At 42.5% G+C, this 23,120-nt stretch overlaps 1 protein-coding gene across 13 annotated transcripts; it reads right to left on the bottom strand.

The window, feature by feature from the left end:
• Nucleotides 1–3,730: 3,730 nt before the first annotated feature.
• Nucleotides 3,731–21,639, bottom strand: LOC143525214 (alpha-1,3-mannosyl-glycoprotein 4-beta-N-acetylglucosaminyltransferase C). 13 transcript variants are annotated; one of them, XM_077018847.1, is made up of 7 exons: nt 21,484–21,639; nt 18,316–18,514; nt 11,621–11,708; nt 10,980–11,076; nt 9,747–9,865; nt 5,571–5,670; nt 3,731–5,266 (listed from the first exon to the last, which is right to left on the bottom strand). In XM_077018847.1, the coding sequence occupies exons 4-7, from the start codon at nt 11,029–11,031 to the stop codon at nt 4,113–4,115; spliced, it is 1,425 nt and encodes a 474-aa protein (XP_076874962.1). In that variant the 5' UTR covers nt 11,032–11,076; nt 11,621–11,708; nt 18,316–18,514; nt 21,484–21,639; the 3' UTR covers nt 3,731–4,112. The 13 variants fall into 13 exon arrangements, with proteins under 13 accessions (XP_076874962.1, XP_076874961.1, XP_076874960.1 ...); XM_077018846.1 differs by having other exon boundaries at nt 21,314–21,615; XM_077018845.1 differs by having other exon boundaries at nt 21,310–21,615.
• Nucleotides 21,640–23,120: the final 1,481 nt, after the last annotated feature.

A 23,120-nucleotide genomic window follows, 5' to 3' on the forward strand; every position in this document is an offset into this window, starting at 1 on the left:
GACATTCAGCGCGCTCCCCTCGCAGGCCAGGTTATGAGTCAGTACCCACCCAGTGAGGCTGTCCAACCAAAATGCTGTCTGAGTTCATACAGACTTCACGTATGACGCCAAATCAAGTTGAACGCTGTCCAGATCGTCACTCTAAGCTTTGTTAACAGAGGCATACATCCACTGTTCTCAGTGTGTGAAGCAACCATATAATCTTATCTTTTCTGTCTCTGTGACTTTCTCTCACTCTCTGTCTATGTTCAAATGTAGACCTAATTTTCATTACATAACCATGTGAGATATGGCCTTCTCTTCTACATACTGGCTTTATTACTGTTGGCTATATTACTATCTCCACCTCAGACAAAATGTATTATAAGTAGAATACCTCTGGTTGTTGTTGACAGGTCTGCATATTCTGACACTAATCTCACCACTGCATCACCACTGTCTGCAGCATATACAGACACACAAACACAAACATGCACAGACTCACACACACACCTCTGTAATCTCACAGTCCTCTCTCTCTTATAAATACATACATATACACACTCACACTTTTACGAAGGCAAATTATGCTCTCTGCAGACCATGCCTGAAAGAACATTAATAGAAAAGCTCTTATTTACATTTACATTTACATTTACGGCATTTAGCAGACGCTCTTATCCAGAGCGACTTACAAAGTGATTTGCTTCTGATCACAGAATACATCCTAGGTAATAGTACGGATAGACCAGAATTCAAGACACCATTGAGTCAGACTACTACTAAATTACAGGAGCCAATATCATTACCTAGTGTTTTGCAAGTTAGACGTTTGCCAAGAAGCACAAATAACCATAGACAGACATACAATTTAAGAACAATGGCAAGTTGTATCAGCTGAGTTGTGCTCTGGTAAGAACTCAACAAACAGGTGAGTCTTCAGTCTACACTTGAAGATAGCAATAGACTCTGCAGTCCTAGCAGCTAAGATCGTTCCACCATCTTGGAGCCAGGATGGAGAATAGTCTGGAGCTTTGTCTTCCATGAGACTTTATACATGGAGTTTCGAGTCGAGCCAAGCTTGAGGTTCTGAGTGTTCGCTGTACAGATCGGCTTTTTACCATGGACATCATGTAGGGAGGGGGCCAGTCCATTTTTGGCTTTGTAAGCAAGCATCAAGGTTTTATATCTGATGCGTGCCGCTACTGGAAGCCAGTAAAGAGAGCGTAGCAGACGAGTTACATGTGAGATCTTGGGTAGATTGAAGACCAGTCGTGCTGCAGCATTCTGAATTAGTTGTAGAGGTCTGATGACCCGTAGAGGAAGACCTGCAAGTAGAGAATAGCAGTAGTCCAGCTTAGAGATGACTAGAGACTGCACAAGCACTTGAGTAGCTTCCTGTGTAAGGAAGGGTCGTATTCTCTGTATGTTGCAGAGGAGAAATCTGCAGGATCTGGTCAGCTTTGAAACATGTATTGAGAAGGACAACTCGTTGTCCAACGTTACACCCAGGCTTCGAGTGGTTTCTGATGGTGTTAACAAGATGTTCTCAAAGGAGACTGTAAGGTCATTGTGTGGGTTTGGGGTTCCTGGAATGTACAGAAGCTCAGTTTTGCTAGGGTTGAGCTTCAAGTGGTGAGTAGTCATCCATGAAGCAATATCTGTCAAGCATGCTGAGATACGCCTAGAGACCTGGGTTTCAGAATGAGGGAAGGAAAGAATTAGCTGGGTGTCATCAGCATAGCAATGATAATAGAAGCCATGAGACAAAATAATGTCACCAAGGGAACGAGTATATAAAGAGAAGAGAAGAGGGCCTAGGACTAAGCCTTGGGGGACTCCAGTGGAAAGTTTACATGGATTGGATGTAGATCCTCTCCATGTTACCTGATAGGAACGGTCTTCAAGATATGACTGGAACCATTTCCAAGCAGAGCCAGTCACACCGAGGCACACCGTGTCAAAGGCTGCAGAAAGATCTAGAAGAATTAAAACTGATGATAGCTAATTAGCCTTGGCAGCATGGAGCTTCTCGGTCACTGCTTTGAGGGCAGTTTCTGTTGAGTGCGCCCATTTGAAGCCAGACTGATTAGGATCATGGAGTTGGTTCTGGGTGAGGAAGAGAGATAATTGGTCATAGACTGCTCGCTTGAGAGTTTTTGATAGAAAAGAAAGAAGTGATACCGGTCTGTAGTTGTTCATGTCAGAGGTGTCAAGTGTTGCTTTTTTCAGGATTGGTACCACCCTTGCCATCTTGAACACGGTAGGCACATGACCCGAAACTAAGGAGTTGTTGATGATTGCCGAGATGAACGGAAGAAGTTCTATTTTTGGAGAACTCACCCACACACCATAAACTATTATAAAATCACACAACATCCAGCTATGAGCAAACTGACATTTCCGCTCTCTGGGTTAAAAAGACTCGGTTTATAAGATTCTAAAATGTGACCTTTCAGTTTCTCTGTGAGACAATTGTCTAATCTTCAGTGTAAATTCTTTATGTTTAGACACAGGTTACTATATAGAGGTTTTCTTGTAATAATCAAAATTTCATGCCCCTAAATTGTAAGTGCATTTTGCATTTCCATATTGATGTTCAGATAATCGCATGTACAAGTTAATACAACGTCAACAATTACAACAATTATACAATGGACTACTATAACAGGTCTTATGAGCATGCGAATAATCTTAATTAACTAATTAATTGGATTATTGTATAAACTGTCTGGCAAACTTAAGGAAACTAAAATCACAATTAGCACAAGGTTTTAAAAACAGCTGTTTTAACTAATGATTTAGCTTTTCCAAGCAAAGGAAATGTCTCCCCTTTTGGTCCCCTGGGGATATATGTTATACTTTGCAGTAAAATGTGTGAAGTGCCTGATTATTAAAAGTAAGATGTACTACATTTCTGGTTAGTCCCTCCCCTGGAACGATGAATATCTGTAAAAGGTGCAGAAATATGTACAATCACCTAACTAGAAAGACTAAAAAGGAAAATAAGAAAAGTGCCTGGAAATCACTGGATGAAACAGTCCTGGAGGTCACTGGATGAAACAGTCCTGGAGGTCACTGGATGACACAGTCCTGGAGGTCACTGGATGAAACAGTCCTGGAGGTCACTGGATGACACAGTCCTGGAGATCATGGATGATGCTGCCCTGGAGATCATGGATGATGCCGCCCTGGAGATCATGGATGATGCCGCCCTGGAGATCATGGATGATGCCGCCTTGGAGATCACTGGATGATGCAGACCAAGAGGTCACTGGATGATGCAGCCCTGGAGATCACTACTGTAGACCACCCAAACCTTCCAACAGCAAGACCCAGATTTAAGTCATTTGTCAGGTGACCATCAAAGTGGTTCCTAGATCCATTGTTAAGTACATTTCAAACGATACCCATGAGATGCAGAACAGATATTGCCACTGTTCAATGAATCATTCACCCAGAAATAATGTAATAAATTTGAGGGTAGGATGCACTTATGACCAAAAGAGGGTGCTGTTTGTCAACAACATAGTACCTGCCATGCAGTTGTTTGAGTAGTCTAGTATATATATAACATTTGGGATGACTTAAGAATAATTTGTTCAAAGACTGAAAGATGATTCATACAGCATTTTGTAACATTTGGAATTTACATGTTGTAAATGTGTGTAAGTGGAAAAACACAGATATAGATAGAACTTTGATAGATTTATACCTATGTTCGTATGGTCCTGTTCACCATCACCTGAAGTAAGCTTAAAGAAGAACATTATTTTATTTGGTCCACTGAATGCAAAATGAAATTTTCTATTACAAATATTACAAGTTGTAATGTAGATCAAATTAAATAACTGTACAACTTGATCTCAAAATGCATAGAAAGTTGAACTAGCCCCATCCAGAATGAGGAAGCACTAGAGATGACGGGGACATAGGCCAGAATGCAAAACCTTCCTTCACCATGGCAACATTGCACTCTGTTGGACCCGTGGCTAGCGTTTATGGCTTTAGCGTTATCAGTTGCTCTGGAACAGCACAAAGTTTTGTTTCATGGTTCTGTATAACTGCCTCCTCTGTAGAGCCGTGTATCAGCCCACGCTACAATTCCTGATGGAACAGACCAGACCTCATGATTAGCCAGCTTCATTCTCGCTTTTGCTAACAGTCCAGACCTGGATGGTCTTTATGATAACCCAGCTCGACTGACTGGCTGTGACTCGGATGTTCAAGCACAGCACGGGGCTCTTCACTGTCAGATGGATGTCCAGCTTCTCAAACTGTCCGTCCTGTAGAGATCCCAGCACGTGACTTCCTGTGCACTTCGTACCAGCTGATGTCTTCATCAACGACTCTCCCAGTTCTACATCTCCAGAGACCAACAGATCCTTTCCATTTTTCCCAGTCTGAATCAGGATATGGGAAATGACCACTGGTTCATGAAAAGCTATAAGGAAGAAGTTCCCCTTTACGATAGGGGATTTACCCCAGAAATAGTATGCTCCTTGGCCATATGCTTGCTGTGGACCATACTCATTATAACTCACGATGTCTGTGTAAACATCAGCTGGAGGGTTATGAGCAGGATCTGCGTTGAAGTCCTCGTCCTTCAGTCGGTTGTAGATGTTCCTGAATGAGGAGTAGGTTCCCATGTGCTGGAAGAGAGAAGGTTGAAAGCGGATCGGCTTGTTCTGCATAAGTAGTGTGCGAAAATGTGTCAGGAGGAAGTCGCACGGCATCTCCTGGTAGAAGAGGTAGAGGAACTGTCCCAGATGGAGAAGGTCTCTGGACTGGTAGAGCTTCCCGATGTAACCTAGCTTGGAAAACTCAAGGGTGATCCACGTAGAAGACTGAAGAGAACGGATGTGGCCCTGTATTGTGGAGAGGAACCCCTTGGAGCAGCTCACATCGTCCTCCAGCATGAGGTAGTACTGAGAAATGTTGGCACTGAACTGCACCAGGTAGGCGTAGTCCACATTCTGCTTGGAGCGAAAGGTCACTCGGTCTGGAGGATCGTTGAAGTTCCTCTTGAGGCCTGTGAGAGGGGGGTAGATCTCCTCATCCACATGGATGACCAGTAGTTGCCCCTGGGACAACCTGGCAGAGAACCTCTCTATGATGCTCCCAAGAGTCTCCTGGACAAAGTTTAGGTCAAAGTCAGCCAGGAGCACGACCACCACCATATCAGCCAGCTCCTTCTCTGAAGACTGACTGAAGATGGAATGCAGGGTGGACAAAAGATAATTTTCTTTCGTCCTCTTGACAGATGAGAGACCGACAGTAAGGTACTCTAGAAAACAACCAAACCATTAAACTATTAAATCCACATTACAGGAAATAAAATTATATGACCTTTAATCTCTCTGGAGATATTCTTTTCTCTGTAAATTTGCATACTGTTGTACACATATTGTTACAGTATTTCTATTGGCAAAGCATAAGTAAGAGATGTGACCTAGACTGAGTTTATGAGTTTTCTATTCCATTCTTGTATCTTTTGTGTGTGTGAGACACTGGGCCGCTGATCTCCTGACAGAGCCCTGTTTGGTCACCTCAGAAGAGCCGGTGGGGCTTCTACGTCTCAGAGTACTCACTCTGTTTCTGTGGGGGGGCTCCAGCCAGCAGGCGGACGGAGGCGCGGGACAGAGAGCCCGGGGACCACCACCCAGAGTTCTCCATCCACCTCCTCGACTCCTGAAGCAGACACGGGGGTAGAACATAGACTTGTGAGTCACCGTGTAACAACGGCATCATGACTGACCTTGGACGCTTAACATCTGCCTTGACAACATCGTTTAGAAATGATTGAAAACAAATATAAACTTCATCCTACATCAGGTTTTGTGTACCACACACTGCTCCAGAACACAATACCACTTCCTGATCTCAGACTTTACTAGTGTGAGGTGCACTGATGGATTCTGCCATGCATGGAGATCTGAACTATTTATTTTTCTGCAACAAAATGTTTTTAGCTCATAATACTAATACTCATAATACTGTAATATATAATATTACATTATTATAGATCTTGAAATATACAGAGAAATACATAGCAGAAGTAATCATCTATTCATAAAACATTTATTTTATTCTCAACAGAGAGATGTACATTGGCTGGAAAAAGGAAGTGTAAGTGGGGCTCATCAGTGCATGTTTTTCTAGACAAGTCATTACTGACACTACACACTGTTACACTAGACAAGACTGTCATTACAGACACTTTACACACTGTTACACTAGACAAGACAGTCATTACAGACACTTTACACCTTGTTACACTAGACAAGACTGTAATTACAGACACTTTACACCCTGTTACACTAGACGAGACTGTCATTACAGACACTTTACACACTGTTACACTATACAAACTATACAAGACTGTCATTATAGACATTTTACACACTGTTACATTAGACAAGACTGTCATTACAGACACTTTACACCCTGTTACACTAGACAAGACTGTCATTACAGACACTTTACACACTGTTACACTAGACAATACTGTTATTATAGACATTTTACATACTGTTACATTGGACAAGACTGTCATTACAGACACTTTACACCCTGTTACACTAGACAAGACAGTCATTACAGACACTTTACACCCTGTTACACTAGACAAGTCTGTCATTACAGGCACTTTACACACTGTTACACTAGACAAGACAGTCATTACAAGCACCTTACACAAATGGGCAACAGTGCGTTAAGGTGTCTGATTTCACTGGCTTCCATAGAACATTATCTCTGCATGCAAATGCATGTATGTGGGGGAGCGCATGTCTGTGTGCAAGTATATGCATGTCTAGGTGTGTGTGTGTGTGTGTGTGTGCGTGTGTGTGTGTGTGTGTGTGTGTGTGTGTGTGTGTGTGTGTGTGTGTGCAGGGCCGGCCTTTCCATTAGGCAATATAGGCAAAGGCTAGGAGCGTCTGTCCAGGGGGCACTCGTGTGCATGCATTTTTTTATTTTATTTTACAAATGAACAATAAATATGAAAACAAGCAAAGTCCACATAATCATAACTTCATTGTTTAATAATATTAGTCAAATTAATAATTATTACAATAACAACACACAACACACATCACCAGCCTTCTATCGTCTCTTTTGTATTTTTTGTATTTGGCAAAAGCTCCAATTAAAGTGGCAACTGAGTCGGGACTTTTCTAGCACCTGCTAAAGTGTAATTGAAGGGTGCTTCGTTTTAATATGAGAATGCATGTTTGATGTGTTTCCATCTTTGGTGGCGCAGATCTTACACACTGACTCGTATAGGTTTGCTGACTCATCCTTTTTATTTGAAACAAATCCAAAATGCTGCCAATCTGTAGCAGTGGTGTTTTTCTTTTAAACCAGCTCGCTTGACTCACAACTAACACTCGTCATTGTCGCTTTTTCCGTTGCGTCACGTCATGTGGTTAATATACTGCCACAATTTTACAATACTGTCATCATACTGCCCAATCCTAGTAGGTGCTATTATTAGCTTAGCTCAGCAAGTTTTATATATATATATATATATATATATATATATATATATATATATATATATATATATATATATATATATATATATATATATAATTAATAATAATAATATTATATATAATATAATAATTGAATTTCCCCATTGGGGATTAATAAAGTATATCTATCTATATATATAAATAAATATATATTAAAACACACATATGCTCCTCTGTTCATTTCAGATGCACTTTTGAAATAATAACAATGTTGCAGTAGGCATATGCATACCCTAACCCTTGGCATATGCACTGATTTGTACTGGTGGTGTGACGTGCGGGCAGGGCGAAGGACGAGACACGGGAATCCTTGCTGACTGGCTGGCACGGTCACAAACACACACACAGGCACGCTTACACACAGTGGCACGAGAGGGAAGAATGGGTTAGGCACACAAAGGGGGAGACTAACAAACACTGGTACACACACATATGACATAGGCGCCAGGCTTCGCGCCAGGAGGAGAGCGAGTAGGGGAGAGAGGTCCGGAGCTGCTGGCGCTGCATTGGGCAATCCCCCTCCTGCCTTCGCTGCGAACCCTCCGCCGGGTGCAGTGCGGACGTGCCCGGTGCAGCGCGGCGGGCGGACGTGCCAGGTGCAGCGCGGCTGGCGGACGTGCCAGGTGCAGCGTGGCTGTAGGACATGCCAGGTGCAGCACGAGGGAGCTCCTCCTCGTAGTCCATCAGCTCCTCCTCGCCCTCCAGGACCCCCTCCATGGACTCAGCCGGACTCTCACCCCGGGAATAGTCCATGGGGCTGGCCCCAGAAGGTCCAGAGGATGCGGTCTCCCCAGGACTCCTCCTCCCTTTAACGGTTCCCACGGAGGTTCCTGCTCCTCCTCCTCTTCGCCGTAGTCTATGGTGGTGTCGGTGTAGACGGAGGGAGGGTACTCCTCTTCCTCCTCCTCCTCCCCAACATAGTCCACGGTGGGAGCGGAGTAGATGGATGGAGGGTAATTCTCCTCCTCCTCTGACTCCTCCTCGGAGTCCCCTCCCCAAATTCGCTCTCTGGGGTGGACTCCGTAGCACCGAAGACACAGGAGTCCACCCTCAGAGGCGAGAGGGCGCGTGCTGGATGGGGGCGTCGCTGGCGCTCACGCCAAATCCACACCACCCCCTCGCGGAGCTCCTTGGCCAACTCGGGGTCCTGCGTCCTCCGAGCCGCGGCCAGCTGGAACGCGCAGACGGGATCCTGCTCCAGCTGTTCCTGCGTCGGTGGGTCCTCCTCCTCTCCAAGCTCGCCCTCTGGTGGCGACGCCTGGTAGAACTCCGCGCCGCTCACTCTTATGGGCGAGCCTTCCCGGGAAGGTGCGGGGTGCCTCTCTCGCCACACTCGGACCGCAGTCCGGTGGTACTCCTCCTTCAGCTCAGGAATAGTGGTTTCCCGAGCTGCGCAGAGCAGGTAGGAGCACTCTGGGTCCTCCATGAGCTGCGTCCGAGTCGGCGGAGCTTCGCGGCGTGGGGGAGAAGATGAAGAGCGGTGATGCCGCTTACTGGGCTTCTTGCCCTTCTTCGGCTTTCCTTTGTAGCCTGGCATTGTTAGGGTGTCTCTGACGGCTCGTCGTTCTGTGACGTGCGGGCAGGGCGAAGGACGAGACACGGGAATCCTTGCTGACTGACGTCACGGTTACTTTATTCACAGAGAAGCGCATACAGCGCACGAAGAACATAGACTCATTCACACAACAACGTGTAAACCTTAGACAACGACGAGCACAGGACACTGCGCGAGCGCACATTAAATAGACAAACCACATTAGCCCCACGTGATTACGAGACTATTCACAGGTGATACACATTATCACACGACATAGCCTTCACCACGGAATTACACAGACGCAGACAAAGCATGTGGACCACGTATACACACGCCCAAAGGGGAGGGGCCGGGGTCCTCAACGTGACAGGTGGTAGTCTTTTATTTATTTTTTATTTATTTTTAATATCTAAAAGTTGTTCAAAGTTGCACTACTTTGTGTAAAATTGTTTTAAAATATTTTTTGTGCAACACTTTTATATTTATTTATTGTTATACAGTAATATTTATAATTCATTTGCTTTATTTGTTTCTTTAATACTGATACAATCAACCTGATTATTCATGATGCAGGGGGCACCACATTGGTCAGGGCCGGCTCTGTGTGTGTGTGTGTGTGTGTGTGTGTGTGTGTGTGTGTGTGTGTGTGTGTGTGTGTGTGTGTGTGTGTGTGTGTGGGTGTGTGTGTACATTACCGTTTGTTCTGTCCATTGCACTCTCCTGAATGAGATGAAGAGGCTAGCCAGGATGAGCAGGCCCAGGACTGCCTTTACATTAACTTTTAGATGGACCTTCATCCCAGAAGCTTCTGGAACTTCAAAAGAGCACAAAGAAAGAAACAGTTGCAACAAATGTTGTGAAACCTCAAGACAGCTTTCACAGGCCCTGACTAAGACTTAAAGATAAACATGTGGCTTTGTGTGAACCGACAAAAGTCTCAGATAATAGACTGACGTTCTCACCCAGGGTACTCATATCACACCACATGACAGGGGCGGGACGGAGGGCCGTGAGTTCACCATGGAGCCTACCCATGCTCTGAAATCCTAGAGACTCAGAGCTCTTTTCAGTTCTTAGATCATGGAACTGAACCTGTGATGACTGTTAATGAGCTTGCTCTGACAGCTGATGAGGAATCTCCTTACTGTGCGTTCACACCGAAAGCGACGAGAGCGACACGGCGACCGGAAGTCATTCATTTTCAATGAGAGTGAGCGACACCCAGCGACGCGATGCGGCGGACGCGAAGTGAGCGATTCGAGCGACGCGAACAAGTTGAGCTTGGCTCAACTTTATGCAAATGAGCAGTGACGTGCGGCGGCATGTTTGCACCCTCCTCCGAAACCGCACCTCTGACTTTGGTTCCTACTGATTATTTGTTCTGATTGCAAAATGGAGGAGAGAAATTCAGTCCTATGTATCTTGCTTCTGAGATTTTTGAGTCTCCAGACACAGTCTCTAGACTCAGCTGAATGGTTATTGCCAGAGGCGGTCTTTGCATAGAAGCGTTGCTAGGCAATTGCCTTGGGCCCCTCCCACTGTAGGGCCCCCTTGTCACACTACATGACTGATCAGCGACGCGGGCTCACGAATTAAACGACTGGGGAATCGCCGACTCATCTGGCTGCCGTCCAAAAACACGAGAACATGAAAACGAAACTCTCGCGAGAACCAGCAACACCACGTAGAAGAAAAAACAATGTACATGTACATGTATTATTTTTTTTTACCGTTTAAACACTCCATAGTCCCAAATTGCCAGAATTATTTCATCTCTCCGTTGCAGTGAACATAGATATAATCAATCGCACTATTTCTCCAGTGCTGTCACAATAACTTAAACACAGTTGTAAAAAAAGTTGTAAGAAAGGTGAGGATTTTGTGTGTTTGCTGGGTTACTGTTTTGAAAGCATTCTTGAAAGTTTTACATTCTTCAGAGATATCTTCAGCGGTGCCGCGGTTCTCTCTCCGCGTTCCCATTGGCTGTAGCTAGACGCTGCTGCCGACTCTCAGTCGCCGACTGGGCTAGATATTAAACATGCGAGATATTAAACATGCTAGATATCTGCCGGTCGTCTGCGACGAGCCAGCGACCAGTCGGCGACGGCTCGGCGAGCGTCTTTCAGCAGTTCACACTACACGACTGAGCGAGCGCCGAGTGATCGCCGATTTGCCTCCGACCACAGTTTCTGTCCGCGATCTACAAAAAACAGTCGGCGACTGAAAAACCAGCCTAAAATCGTGTAGTGTGAACCTGAACTTATTTCTCGCATATTAATGTTGATGGGCCCCCTAGCTAAATTCGCCTTGAGCCCCCAAATTGCTAAGTCACTGGTTATTGCACCATTCTGTGTAATCTCTAGAGTCTTACACAGAATGGTGCAATAATCATCCTGTTGAGTAACAGGTCTGATGGTAGAAACACCTGTTTTGAATGGAGAGGTCAAAGGAAAAAAACACACCTTTTGAGCTAGAAAGCTATATGAATTCAAATAACCAACCACAATCTTTACAATCATAGTTGGAGATGTGGAAATATAACTCTGTCTAGACTACTGAAATGTTTTACCTGAAATTCCCAATCCCTGTCAAGGAAGCTCAGACAGCCAATCTCAGGAGAGTAAAGGTTTACATCTCAGGGGAGTAAAGGTTTACACCTAAGGAGAGTAAAGGTTTACATCTCAGGGGAGTAAAGGTTTACATCTCAGGAGAGTAAAGGTTTACATCTCAGGGGAGTAAAGGTTTACATCTCAGGGGAGTAAAGGTTTACATCTCAGGAGAGTAAAGGTTTACATCTCAGGAGAGTAAAGGTTTACATCTCAGGAGAGTAAAGGTTTACGCTGCAGTTATGATTGAGGATGCGACACTAGAGCAGAAGTCTCTGCTGTTGTTCTCTACACATATCACACACTTCACTTCACAATCACACACAGTTGAATGAATGAATGAATGAATGAATTGTTCAATTTATATAGCGCCTTTCAGAATACCCAAGGCGCTTTACAATTTAACACAAGTACAAGTCTCAGACAACCAATCACACACACACCGTTGCTCTTTTTTTGTGCTCAGGGGTGTTGATCATCTGATATACCCAGCTGGTTCACATGACTCCTAGATTGCCGGGCCTTGTTGTTCTAGTTTCATGAGCAGACACCATGATGTACACTTTTACGATTAACTAGAACATACCTTTATATTCATTACCACTGCAAATTCATTATTACATAAAGCCGTAAAGTTCCTCACATTGAGTCATGAACAGACCTGGTGGCTCTGTAGATGTCAGGACTGGTTCCAGGGTGGTTCCTCTTGCCTCTACCAGGAGAAGCTCCAGAGCCAGTGTTAGGCAGAGCTCCCTGTAATCGGCCGTGATGATCTACAGCTGTATTCTTCTTCTAAGCCAACTTAAGGAAGATGGCTGTAGTATCTCACTGCTGAGGTGTTAGCCCTCATGCTGCCAGTTTGTAACGTATGCATCATACATAACAGGTTCGTATGGGTAAGAGAAACCTGGTTTGAGCCTGGCCCGGCGCCTTAAAGGTATACAGGAAGCCTCTGAAATCGACCTCCTGAACAATTTCATGTGCGTACCACTGCATGTGTCATGTTTCCAGTTAGATTTGAGGGCTAAAATGTTGTTGGGCCAGGCCAAAATCAGGTTTCTCCTACATATAGGAACCTTTTATGTATGATGCATTTGAGTTTTGCCTGGCCCGACATCTTAGAGGCATACAGCAAGCCTCTGAAATTGCCCATCTGAATCATTTCACCTGTGTGCTCTATTCAATATGCCGTGTTTCCAGTTAGATTTGAGGCATAAAATGATGTTGAGCCAGGCTAAAGTCAGGTTTCTCATACATATAGGAACTAGTTATGTATGGTGCATTTGAGTTTTGCCTGGCCCAAGACCTTACAGGCATCCAGCATTCCTCTGAAATTGCCCCTCTGATCCATTTCATCTGTTTGCCTAACTACTCAATATGCCGTGTTAGATTTGAGGTATAAAGTGATGTCGGGCCAGGCTAAAATCAGGTTTTTCCAACAGAAAGTAACGTGTTATGTATGATTCATGTGTTGCTTGTCTGGCCCAATGCCTTATAGGCATGCAGCAGGCCTCTGAACTTACACCTCTGAACCATTTCACCTGTGCGCTTAACTACTCAATATGCCATGTTTCCAGTTAGATTAGAGGCATAAAATGATTCTAGGCCAGGCCAAAATCAGGTTTCTCCTACATATAGGAACCTTTTATGTATGATGCATTTGAGTTTTGCCTGGCCCGACACCTTAGAGGCATACAGCAAGCCTCTGAAATTGCCCATCTGAATCATTTCACCTGTGTGCTTTACTCAATATGCTGTGTTTCCAGTTAGATTTGAGGCATAAAATGATTCTGGGCCAGGCCAAAATCTGGTTCCTCATACATATAGGAACTAGTTATGTATGATACAATTGAGTGTTGCCTGGCCCAAGACCGTACAGGCATACAGCAGGCCTCTGAAATTGCCCTTCTGAACTATTTCACCTGTGCACTTTACTCAATATGCCGTGTTTCCAGTTAGATTTGAGGCATAAAATGATTCTGGGCCAGGCCAAAATCAGGTTCCTCATACATATAGGACCTAGTTATGTATGATACAATTGAGTTTTGCCTGGCCCAAGACCTTACAAGCATACAGCAAGCCTCTGAACTTGCCCCTCTGAACCATTTCACCTGTGCACTTAACTACTCATTGTCAGGTTTCCAGTTAGATTTGAGGTATAAAATGATTCTGGGCCAGGCCACAAACAGGTTCCTCATACTTATAGGACCTAGTTATGTATGATACAATTGAGTTTTGCCTGGCCCAAGACATTACAGGCATACAGCAGGCCTCTGAACTTGCCCCTCTGAACCATTTCACCTGTGCACTTAACTACTCAATATGCCATGTTTCCAGTTAGATTTGAGGCATAAAATGATTCTGGGTCAGGCCAAAATAAGGTTTCTCATACATAGGAACTAGTTATGTATGATTCAATTGAGTTTTGCCTGGCCCAAGACCTCACAGGCATACAGCAGGCCTCTGAACTTGCCCCTCTGAACCATTTCACCTGTATGCTTAACCACTCATTATGTCAGCTTTTCAGTTAGATTTGAGGCATAAAATGATTCTGGCCAGGCCAAAAACAGGTTCTTCATACATATAGGACCTAGTTATGTATGATACAATTGAGTTTTGCCTGGCCCAAGACATTACAGGCATACAGCAGACCTCTGAACTTGCCCCTCTGAACCATTTCACCTGTGCGCTTAACGACTCAATATGCCATGTTTCCAGTTAGATTTGAGGCATAAAATGATTCTGGGCCAGGCCAAAATCAGGTTCCTCTTACAGAAAGTAACCATTTACGTATGATGCATGTGTTATTTGTCTGGCCCGACGCCTTACAGGCATACAGCAGACCTCTGAACCTGCCACTCTGAACCATTTCAGTGCGCTCTCCGTGTACTTAACTACTCAATATGCTGTGTTTCCAGTTAGATTTGAGGTATAAAATGATTTTGGATCAGGTTAAAATCAGGTTCCTCTCTTAGGGAGTGACCTCTTCTTTATGATGCATTTGTTATTTCTCTGGCCCACCATCAATAAGGCTTTCAATAAGCCTCTGAAACTGCCCGTTTAATGTAACGTTTAATCTATCGCTTTTAAACAAAGTGCGCAGCAAACACGCATCGTGAACACACCCTTTTTGAATAAGGAACTAACTTCAGCCGCCGAATACGGAGCTGCGAATAAGTAACCAAACGAATCTCAAACTGCGAATAAGTAACCAACTTCAACCTCGTAATTCAGAACTTGAACCGTTCAGTTTAACAATGAATGTGAACTCAAGCTGCATTCATTCATTCTCGCGAGAACTACGCTCACATTTTATGCCCGTTTACGTGCATCAACTGTAATCAATATTTAATATGACGCATTGGTAAACACAGCCCAACATGTTCATTGTTAGCGTAACGACTGAACTACTAAAGCCGGTTTGTTTGAGCTTTTAAATAAATGCTATGGGCACACGCTTGGACTCATGTGATGACACGATAAAAAACAAGTTTTTTTAATGGAAAGCCGTCATTAAGAACTACGACGCAACAAGCACAACGTTTACAGCTGAATGAAGCAAGACGTGGACAGGCTTATACTGAATTACACTGTGCGTGAGCTGTGGGTGAACCAGTTCATTTTCATTAGTATGAACTGAACTTTGAACTACTTCATTTTCATGAACTTAAGATTTAACTAGTTTATTTTTAGTGTGAACTAAAAAACACTGTGGTAGGCCTATTGTTTGCATTAATAGCCCCTCCTTCGCGACTCCTCTTCTTCATGTGTAACCGCCAAATATTACAATTTATTATTGTTTTAAAACAGAACTTAACATGGATCTTAATATAGAGCTTGTCAGGGCTGCTTATTGTATTTCAGCAGAATTGTAGTTCAACTGTGTAAGAGCTTGTGTGTTAAAGTTTGTGTGCAATACATCCTCTGTGAAATATAGTTTGTGTGTAATACATATTCTTCATGGGACAAAATGTTAATGGAATGTTTCCAACGTGTCATGGAGTCTATGCCGTAAAGGACCAGGGCTGGTCTAGAGCATTATTAATATTGTATTACCCTGCAGTTACTTCAGATATTCTACAGAGGTCAGTGTTGCAGTGAACTGTATCCCTCAATTCATTATAGAGTTCATTTAGATTTCATTTGGTCATGTGTTTAGTCAGTATGGCATCTCTTACGCAGCTCATGCTAATCTGTATCTTGAGTCATCTTGAATGAAGTGTGGATGCTCCATTATTATTATCTTACAAGATATGGTTGTAACACCAGGTAAAAAAAACTGAACTTTGAATCACTCATATTACATTACCAATCAATGCCCATCATCATCTTTCATTACATGCCTTGGGACTAAAGTGAGTTAAACTCTGATATTTCAGTCTTATATTCCTGTATGATATTTTTCTCTTCCTTCTTCAAAATGCACAAAAAGGCCAATATTTATTGCTGGTGATGACAATATAACACTTCCCAGTGTCTGTAAACTGATCTGACTGTCTTGCTGAAGTGTAAAACCTAATGTTGTACACTTACCCTCTCTATACTTACGCTTAAATGTAACTTGATTAGTGATGTATTTAGTTAATTATGTATTTAATAATTCACGAGTTTAACCTTTCTTTCTTCTTGAAAGCACTTCGGATGAGAAATCTTCTAAACAAATTATTATTGTTGTTGTTATTGTTGTAAAGGGATTTGTGATCCTTAATTTGAACACTCTGATATTCTGATCATTCTATTAACTGTGTGTCTGCCCCTCAGCTAGAACCTCATCTCCTTCTTCTTCCCAGTTCATATCAGTCCCTCCTGTCAAAGTTATCATTAGAAGTAACATCAGCAAAGTCCGCAGACTAAATAGAAACTTTTGAGTCATCCGTATCCAACCCACGCAAGCTATTCAGTATTTTTTCTTCTCTCCTGGAGGACCACTCCTATCAGGTAACATGGAGAGGATCTACATCCAATCCATGTAAGCTCTCCACTGGAGTCCCCCAAGGTTCGGTCCTAGGCCCTCTTCTCTTCACTTTATTTACTCGTTCCCTTGGTGACATTATTTTGTCTCATGATTTCTCCTATCATTGCTATGCTCATGACACCCAGCTAATTATTTCCTTACCACATTCTGACACCCAGGTTTCTGGGTGTATTTCAGCATGGCTTCCAGTAGCTGCACACATCAGGTATAAAACTTTGATGCGTGCTTACAAATACAAAACTGGAGTAGCCCGTCCCTACATGATGTCCATGGTCAAAGCTCAAACCGTAGCACGAGCGCTCCGAATCTCTAATATAGCTTGACTTGAAATGCCATGCTTAAAGTCTCACGGAAGACAGACTTCAAGAACATTCTCTGTCCTGTCTTCGAGATGATGGAATGATCTTCCACTAGCTGCTTGGACTGCAGAGTCTCCTGTCATCTTCACAAATAGACTGAAGACTCATCTGTTTGTTGAGTAGCTACTTAAGTAACCACTAACACCACAGATAGCATTTGTTGTCCTTGTTCTTTAAACATTTCCTTTCTTTGTGTCTATAGTTATTTGCACTTCCAGGTATCTTTAATTCCTGTTTCATTCCTGCTTGAGCCTATGTTTATTAGCAATACTAGGTAATGAGATTGAGTCCTGTAGTTTAGTAGTTATCTGGCTCAAGAATGTGCTAAATTCTGACCTATCAATCCTACTATCTAGGATGCATTTTGTGAACAACACTCTCTCTAGATAAGAGTGTCTGCAAAATGCTCTAAATGTAAATGTATTTATGTAGTAAATTCAACTTACTTTTCCATATTTCTGAAAATGTAATATGCTACTATGGCTATAACATTTCAAATAATGTGTAAACAATGCTGTTGCTTTTTTTTACAAACCACTAAGTTGAATATGTTTTTGTCAAATAAAATGGTTTAAACTATGTCACGAGCCTAAATTTTTCGTCTTGCCTTTTTAATGTTTTGCTACGTGGTGTGAGATTAAGAATTGTATTATGACGTCTACGAAGCTTTCAAACACGCGAGATTAAAATGAAACGACCCCAGAGAGATAACACGATACTAAACCGAAGCATCGCCACGGACATGGAGCCAGAAGGATAGATCCACGCAGAGAGAGTCTCCCAGCGTCGCGCCGTATACTTTTGAACTGAGATAGATAACTTGGCACAAGGTCAGAGTAGCTGTTCATTTATTCACGCACACACTCGCGTGGTGCTCGACAGGCGTACACTTGGAACAATTAATTAATTAACAGCAAATACCCCAAACAGCATAAACTGTGTAAACATGTGGAAAACTACAGCAATAGCACATGAATGGACTTCACTGGCACTGACAGAAAAGATCAAGCAGATTTGAAATTAAAGATAGGCTTCAAAGAGGAAGTGGTCGACTTTACATCGAGCTCTGAGCTCACGAATCACACGAATATTCCCATCCCCAGACAACGCCACAGGTGTAAAAAAAAACGCAGTATGTATGGGTATTTTTTTAAAATAAAGGCAATTAAACTTTTATTTACAATTATTGTAGTTTAAATATCATTCACCTCAAATTATTTCTACCTTGGGCTCTGGATCCGTAATAAATAACAAAATTATATTATATAAAAGCAAACTAGCTCACAATATAGCCTATCTAGAAAGTAAAAAATGAAACGGTTACCTGACACCTTGGCTTAGTTGTTTAGCCTTTCCATCGCACTGTAATCTACAGGAAGAAGCGCGTGATGTCACGACTGGAGGCAACAGACACGCCGGACAAGAAATGATTGACCGGCTCCGTCTCTCTGACGTCATTGACTGAGCGTACGATAAGCAGGTTACTTCCGAGTGTTTCTCGTTTTTCTGTCGCTGTGACTTACCTAAAGAACACATAATAAACGAATGAAATATGATATAGAGGAAACAGCACCTGTTTCTAGGACAACCATATAGTTAAAAAGAGACCTATATTTTTACAAGAGACAACAGTCACCAAACTATTAGATTTCTGTATCAGGTGCTTTGTCGATGGCAATCATTTAAGCTTATCGACGGTTGTATTTTCCAATTCTAGCTAGATCCAAACTGATTTAAAGTTTACTTTAAAAAGGTTTCGGTAGTAATAAAAAAGGTAAACGTCAGCCCAGATATGTAATTGAAATGATGACCCATAAACCAAGCATTCAAAATTGTTTCGTCATGAATTAGAATTTACTACGAAACAGGTATATAGACAAATGCATAATAAAAAGTTCAGTGCGGTAAAGAACTGCGTGGGCATCAATCTCTTTCTCTACGTTAAAGATATTTGCGTTTTTTTACGCTATTCCGGAGTGCCGACTAGGTAAAAAAATAATTCTTTTATTTTGTTATACCAGTTTTCACCCTTAAAAAACTGGATTAATTATTTTAAATTACCCAATTATTATTTTTTCCACACAATAAATGTCTGCAATGTTGCAGAAATGTGCATGCCCAAGTGTGACTATTTAACGTCTTTTGTGCCAACTTAGCAACGTTAAGTTATTGCAACGCCTATAGAGCGCCTTTTCTTTTGATTTTCCTGTTGGTAGCTATGAAATTGTATATTTGCTGAGATGGACAATAAAACTTCCCATCTCCAACTACGCCTCCTGCTGCTTCTTCAACATCACAACTTCTGAGGTTCAAAAATGCTCAACAACATAAACTGGTTTGTGAATTCTGAACTTACAGTTTGACTGCATAATGCATGCCCCACAAATAAACACATCATATTCCTTCACCCAAATAATGGCTGGGACGGAAATTATTGGCTTTCCTGTCATTTCTGCCATTAACTTTTAACATGTTCTTGTTTTCTATACATAGTGTAAAATAATTCCAGGAACTTCTGCTGTTTCCTAAAATCAGCAATAACAATTTACATTCGATAACACTTTTTTTCCAGTACTGGGCTGGATTCCTGGACATGGTTGAAGTTTAGTGATGGCTCTCTAATATAAAGTTTCTTCCCATGAAGCATTGTTTTCAAACCACCATATGTGTGGCTAATTCACTACTATTCTTCCTTGACAATTAATTTAGCAAGCGAACTGTTACGATAATGAAATATAATAATGGAGGCCCTTTTCATTCAAGTTAATTGGAAGCTTTTAAAATTCGTTTGTCATTCACAGAGGTCACCCAAGGGCACGGTGATCCCCAGCACATATGTCAACACTTCAGGGCCCCTACAGGAGATATCTGTAACAGTAACATCAAAAGTAAGATTAGGTAGTGGCAGTTTTGTGACCATTGTTGTGGCAACAAGACCAGGGTGAGGAGCAGACCAGCATGGCATTACTCCACCTGTGGTCCTGCTCCACCTTCTCCAGCTCCACATGGGATTGTGTTTGTTGTCGAGTCTGGCAGCCAGCAAAAATAAATTATTAGGAAAATAAAACGAAGTCTTTGCATGATATTAATTACTAAACACATTTAAACAGTATTCTTGCGTGTAGAACATTTTTGTAAAAAGTGTTAGGACACAAAAAAATCTTTATTATACACACCAAAGATGTGAACCTGTGATAAACACACTAGACCAGCTCTGAAGACAATGCCTTTGTCCTGTGGACGCTAGTTAGTGGGAAGTTGATACTAAGCTTTTATGTGAATTACAATATAACACCACCAGGGTCACACTACAGAAGATATGTAAACAATTCCGCAGAAAGATAGGTTTGAGAACAATTGAAACAATCGAAAGTGAGTTCCTTAACATTAACAAGAGACAGTATTTGTTGAAATACTACAGTGACTTAAAAATTACCACGCGGAAGAACAAGACAGCATTCAGGAAGGCCATTATTGTAGCAAGAAAATTTGTCGCAAGACAAAGATGCAGGTATATCATGGAGCGGGGGACCACAGAAGAAGTGACCTATCAGGTTCTATGGTCCACGTATCAGGTAGGTCCAGAGGCCAGGAACAAGACCTTGGACAGGCATTGGGAGCCCTTGGACTTGATAGAGAGCCATTAGCATGTTGTTCAGGTATGTCTGCGGTGAACAGAACTTCACACAGAGACTATATAGAGATCATAGTACAGAGCTTCCAGCATTACTAGTAAATAAAAATACTTTTTAAGGGAGGAAACATTAGTGTAGGAGAGAGATTATGGACAACACCTATGCAAAGAAAATATACTACCCTGTACTGCACTATACAGCCAGCTTCCCTAGCCCGCCTGCAACAATAGAAAAATAGTCTGCCTGCTACCTAATGCTACACTGTTGTTGTACCATCCCATACTCTGGTGTGTCAGGACATAAAGGTTATCTAAATATGGGAGGGGGTATTTTCTACCCTGAGCTCCTTCCAATAGTAAACCGTTAGGGGTGGGGTGGAGGGGAGGGGGGGAGCTAATACCGCTAAGCAACAAATCAGGGGCAAGCTCAAGGGAAATGCAAGGTTTTTGCTTTGACATGTGACCCAGTGATATCATTTTACTGATCAATAAAATTGTTATTAACCACGAGGAAGCAACTTTCACTTCACACTATAACAATGACAGATCAATGTGCGACGGGGAGTTGAAAAACCAGACGTTCTGGCATGATGGCAAACATGCGATACTGATCCGCCTATGAGCAGGAATAATGAGAAATGCAAAAGAAAGCTAAACACAAACGTACACACACATAACACCTACCTACCAGGTCCAGGTGACTCCACTTTTGTAACACCATCCGTTCAGTTCAAGAATGAACACCACCTGAATAAGATCCAGACCACCACCTCCTCTCAGCTCCAAAGTCCCAGTGGACCCCTAAGGAGCAGACCTCTCCAGCAAGACCCTTTTCCATTCAATGATCCTCCTACTCACCTGATCAACAGACAAGGTCACCTCCAAGATTCAGTGTTACAGAACTTCATGTAATGCCTACTAGCCCACTGCAAATTAAGTATTAGATTGTCTCTATTAGTAACATGATGATTCTTTGCCCTGGTTCAGAGGAACTGGCTCTTATGAGACTCACTACAGATCAGGTATCTCTCCCAAGCTCCTCCTCTAGAACTTCGTCATACTTTGGTAACTCCAGGAAATGCCATTCTGCTCCTGCAACTTTCCATGGTCAAAGCTGCAAGTGTGTTCAGTGTGGACACAATGTTCCTGGACGTCACAGACACGGAGAGCTGCGTGCATATGGGGGGGGGGTGGAGGAGGCCTGGTCCAGGTACTGACACAGTACTGACACATAAAGCCTGACACTCTCCTTCCACCAGTGGTCACCCAATACTGCAGAGTGGTTGGGTGCACTCCCGGGGTCAGCCCTGGGGTCGGTTGTTCGTCAACAAACACAACACACCACCTGTTTGTTGTATTCTCTTTCTGTTTGAGGTTTGGGAGAAGCACAAACACCGAACAGGTGGCGTCCTGGTATTGTTTACTTGAGACTGACAGATGTGGAATTATACATAATATAAGAAATGGGAGCTTCTCAGACATTAAGTGCAGACGCAGCACTGTGGTTTCTATTTTATTTTATTTTTTTACATCTCTGAGAAATGCCAAAATGTATGTTATGTACATAGTGCAGAAAGGGTAAGTAATTCAAGTTCAAGGTTTACCCTCTAGGCCACTGTATCCACTGGGTGTATGCTGTGTATTGAGTTTTCACAGCCCTTGTTTACGGGTTCACCTTCTACGTGTATATGTAATAGACTCTGAGAGTATTAGTATGTTTCAATATTCTAAGAGTAAAATGAGTAGATCAACAGTAAGCCTGCTAACTCTGGCATAAACTCATGTTTCTGTTACTTTTGTTCTAATACTAGGTACACTTCAAAACACAATATGAACTTTTTGTTTCCTGAACTAAAAGAGGTGGACCATGTAATACTTCTTTATGCTGAATTCAAATCAGGTTTATACATTTTCTATCGCATATCCTAGGGCCTGAGAATCAAACCCACAACCCTCTGGTCAGAAGACCAGTTCACTAACCACCACACCCATGGCTAGTATTGCACTTAAAATGGGTACAGAGGTACCTCTGAAATGTAGAATACAAAATGGAGAATTCAGAATTTGTCCTCTGGAACATCCCTGTTGTGTCTAGCAGTAATCCACATTCCGCAATAATACCAATATGTCTGTGTAGATATGTCATGTGGTGACAGGCAGGTACAACAGTGGAATGTTATGTACGATACAAGAGAACTGCCGGGCTTGGGGAAAGACGGTTTCACATAGTCAACCTTCTGAAAAAAAGAAGAGTGACATTTTGGTCTCAAAGTTCAATGTGGTTCCTGTGAACATGTCCTGTGAAGATGTCTTGTGTTCTGTCTTGTGAACAGACATAAATCATGCAGAGTGATATTTTACCGTTTAAAATTACAATGTCAATTTCACTAAAACGTTAAACTTAAATGTCAAGCACTTATAGGCCTCTCAATAATACCCAGCCTAGTTTACTCAGTGTCATTTTACTGCCTTAGCAATAAATAAAAACGTTGTGT

Source organism: Brachyhypopomus gauderio, chromosome 10, assembly GCF_052324685.1.
Source record: "Brachyhypopomus gauderio isolate BG-103 chromosome 10, BGAUD_0.2, whole genome shotgun sequence".
Classification (NCBI taxonomy): domain Eukaryota; kingdom Metazoa; phylum Chordata; class Actinopteri; order Gymnotiformes; family Hypopomidae; genus Brachyhypopomus; species Brachyhypopomus gauderio.